General features: G+C 36.0%; 2 protein-coding genes across 2 annotated transcripts; both read left to right on the top strand.

Moving 5' to 3' along the window:
- Positions 1-666, top strand: LOC106514154 (UDP-glucuronosyltransferase 2A1; the record flags this gene model as incomplete). The annotated part of the gene is given in 1 exon segment (XM_014003284.1): positions 1-666. A coding segment is annotated over 1 exon segment (410 nt), but the record flags the coding sequence as incomplete, so codon positions are not given.
- A 2,140-nt stretch (positions 667-2,806) lies between these two features.
- LOC106514156 (UDP-glucuronosyltransferase 1-5) lies at positions 2,807-3,778 on the top strand (the record flags this gene model as incomplete). The annotated part of the gene is given in 2 exon segments (XM_014003285.1): positions 2,807-3,326; positions 3,399-3,778. Coding segments are annotated over 2 exon segments (674 nt in total), but the record flags the coding sequence as incomplete, so codon positions are not given.
- Positions 3,779-3,959: the final 181 nt, after the last annotated feature.

Below are 3,959 nucleotides of genomic sequence, written 5' to 3'. Positions count from 1 at the left end.
GTATTCCTCTGTTCTTTGACCAGTATGACAACCTTCTACGTCTGCAGGAAAGAGGAGCTGCAAAAATCCTTCAGTTAGCTGAAATCAATGGCCACACATTTGAATCAAGTGTTAAAGAAGTGCTTTATAAAGACAGCTACAGACAGAACATGCAAAGACTGTCTCGTTTACATAGAGATCAACCAATATCTCCCATGGAGAAGGCTATCTTCTGGGTAGAGTATGTGATGCGTCATAAAGGAGCTGGACATCTGCGCACAGAAGCATATAAGATGCCATGGTACTCCTACTACAGTATAGATGTACTACTCTTTTTAATGGCTGTAGTAGCTGTGCTCTTTTTGTCTGTTTATGCCGTTATTAGATTGCTTTGCTGCAGAAGAAGGAACACAAAAATCAAACAAAACTGACTTACATTTATTTACGTGCTTAGCTGACTCCAATCCACGACTAATCTTTGTACAAATTTGTTTGAATTTGGTTAATTTTTTACCACAAATTATTTTATTTGATTTTAAATATTTGGATTTTCATCAAAGTTTGCGTTGAAACAAACGTTTTTTTTTTTTTTTTTTTTTACCAAATTTTGCTGTATTTTTCGGATAACTCTGTACGCACTTAAGTTGCCTGTTGGATTGACAGCTTCAAATAAACCTACCGTATTTATTCAAGTATAATATGTAAAATTTAATCCATAAAATCATCCATAAAGTTGGGAGGTAATACTATACTCGGATAAATATTTTTACTTATGTATTTTAACCAGCTTCATTCACAAAATGTCTGAGTCCGGAAATGAGACCATGACGTAAAATGCAGCTGAAGCACGCTTACTTGTGACACACCGTTGTGATTCAGAGCGAGATAATAACAGATCCAGGCAGGTGATATGATATGAAAAAAAAAGGGGGGGGGGCAGTCCTGCAGCTTAGTAATGATAGTGAACTAAAGACATTAGCGTGTGACCGAGCCGCTGCTGGAACAACAACAAACACATGGTGGTCTGTAATGGCTGCCRTCTACCGGTGTTCTGAAAAGGTTTTTATCCCTGAAAAATGTTTCCCCACCAGAGGGGGCACTCGCGAGTAGGAAGTAATCTGCTTTTCCCCTTGAAGATGGCCCAAATCTCATGTGAAGTCTCTGACTTTTGTGTTGGTGCATCCTGGTGGACTATGTGTAAAATAACAGAATTCATATGATGCTGCTACAGCTGATATATATTTGTTGTCAAAATACCTTTTAGTACATATGTTGTTAAAATAAAATGAACAGTCCAATGATCATTTTACTGATACATATAAAGACTGCAAAGGCTGAAAAATCTTGAAGTCTGTATGAAATTGGAGGTAGTTTGAGAATTAAATTTTTTATGCTTTTTAAGCTCAAAAAAGGGGGGTCGTATTATACATGAGATCATATTATACACGAATAAATATGGTAATTCATTTTTCACTGTAGTTATTAACATACATAAAGTTTAATAAAATCACTTTCACAACATTTAGTTGTTATTTATTATTTTATTAGAACATAGTTTGGATATACAGTAACTGTTGGGATAAACTGAAATCCAACTTATAATGGTTTACTTATAGTGTTGAAATATTTTACATTTATAAAAAGTGCTTTTTCAGGGTGATTATACAGGTATTTATTATGTCTCATTCATCCTTTCACAAAAGTAGTCATACAACCCTTGAATTATTCTAAAAGSAGCAATTTTTTCCTCTTTCTGTCACACATCAATTAGTGCAACATGTCACTTTGTCTTGATCTGGTCTAGTGATAAAACAAACAGGGTTCTGGTATAAATGTGTACTGATAAAATATTTTCACTCAGAAATCTTTTCTTACTTTGGTGCTTTTGAATGATTGGTTAAATTACACAATGCAGAGACTTGCTGGAACAACAATTTTAATAACATATCATTTGAATTTTATGAGTTACTGTCTATAGGGGTGTCATAATGGGTTCAGCAAAGTATTGTAACCTACAGAGCAGTTTCTGGGTGGTGTGATGAATGAAAGGTAAAGTGCAACACTAATGTAAACAATGTTTATCTTCTTATTTAAAAAAGATGAAAATGACCCTCTTATTTTTTTTTTCATATGAACTTAAATAAAAATGATCCATGAAGACTTATAAAGGATCATTGCTTTTCACACAATCCACTTCTCATAAACTCTCTCAGCACATCGTGTCCCTGTCTGTGGGCTGGAATTGAGTGACTTTTGAACTGATGAGACTCAACGATCATGATCTGATACTTAGGTGGATTTCTTCTTTCTTCATTACTCTGTTCTTTATGACTAATTTCATGGCTGATAATGTACAACACTTAGTAGTTTCTACCAGTTTTTGTTATGTGTTCTGGTTAATTTTTGTGCTGCTTTAACAAACTGTGATCATCTGTTGAGAGACAAGTAAAGGACTATTTTATTCATCCTTTAAATAATAATAAAAACAGTACTTTTGACCTGATTTAGAATAAACTCACATTCAAATCTAGAGTAGTATTGTTCCCCCTTCAGTTAATCATTACACCTGTAGCCTGCAATAAAAAACTGATGAGTTAGAGGTTAATGATTTAAATGTCACAAATCCTGTTCTTTTTGAACAGCAAGTAGCAAGTTCACAAATTTATAGGACATAAATCTGTGGGTTACAGCTTGCTCCTAAATAACATAAAGCTGCAATGACATGAGCAGAAAAAAGTTCATGGTATTGTTCACGACAGCTTTATGTAAAAGTGCCCTTTGTCATGTGTAAGGGTTGGTTGCCTGTAAGGTTGAACTTTGAACCCAAATACAGTATCAGAGGGATCTCTTGAACAAACTGTAAAGCTCATGTCACAGTAAAACCGGCGCCTYTGCTCATCGCAGATGCATGAATTTCTGAAGCAGGTTTGACTGGAATAGTACAGACAATGGAAGTACTAGATATTTTGTAACTCTTATWCTTATTTGAAAATTATTTTTTGAAAAACCAGTGGATCAGAGACATTTCTTCCTGTCTTTGACATTCAGGAGTCATGCTTTTGMCTCATGTGTTTGGAGTATTTGTRTTCTTCAGTCTATGTCTCAGTTTCTTCATTCCACACTGTGACGGGGGAAACATTCTAGTGTACCCCATAGATGGAAGTCACTGGATCAATATGAAARTTCTCCTGGAAGAACTTCATGCCAGGGGACACAACATCACTGTGATCAGACCTTCTGCCAGCTGGTACATTGCAGAAAAATCTCCCCTGTACACGTCAATTTCATTTGAAATGAAAGAAGATGTGGAGGACTTCTTTGATGACTTCATAGAAGAACAAATGAGGGTATGAGAGCAGAGATGCATGTATTTGGTTATATAAGTGTGTCCTTTATGCTAAATACTTTTTATATTTTAGGTGAACCAAGAAGGAGCTTCACTGCTGACTTTCTTCAAGCTCACCAAGACATTCCTTTCCATGATAGCTCGAGGCCATTCTCTTTGGTGTGAAGGTTTAWCTCAAATCTTTGAAAGTCCTAAACTATTTAAACGCCTAACAGAATCCCACTATGATTTGGTTCTCACTGATCCAGGAATAGCACCAGGAGTTGTGTTAGCTRAATATCTCAAACTGCCATTAGTTCTCAATGTACGCTGGATYACCAGTGGAGAGGGCCACTTTGTGATGGCCCCCTCCCCATTCTCCTACATTCCAGTTCCGGGATCTGGTTTTACTGACAAAATGACTTTCATCCARAGRGTCAAAAACTGGTTCTTCTACAGCATCATTTGGTATCARCAGAACTTCTTKTTGGGACCTATTTACAATGCTATGTGTGATAAGTATATAGAAGGAGGATGYRATATYGTCTCACTGCTTCAGGATGCAGACATCTGGCTGTTCAGGTCAGATTTTGTGTTTGATTTCCCTCGACCAACAATGCCAAATATAGTTTACATTGGAGGATTCCAGTGCAAA

Source organism: Austrofundulus limnaeus, unplaced genomic scaffold (genome assembly GCF_001266775.1).
Source record: "Austrofundulus limnaeus strain Quisiro unplaced genomic scaffold, Austrofundulus_limnaeus-1.0 Scaffold17, whole genome shotgun sequence".
In the NCBI taxonomy this organism is placed as follows: Eukaryota; Metazoa; Chordata; class Actinopteri; order Cyprinodontiformes; family Rivulidae; genus Austrofundulus; species Austrofundulus limnaeus.
The sequence above is the reverse complement of the archived record's forward strand: the minus strand, read 5'-3'. Positions and strand labels throughout refer to the sequence as shown.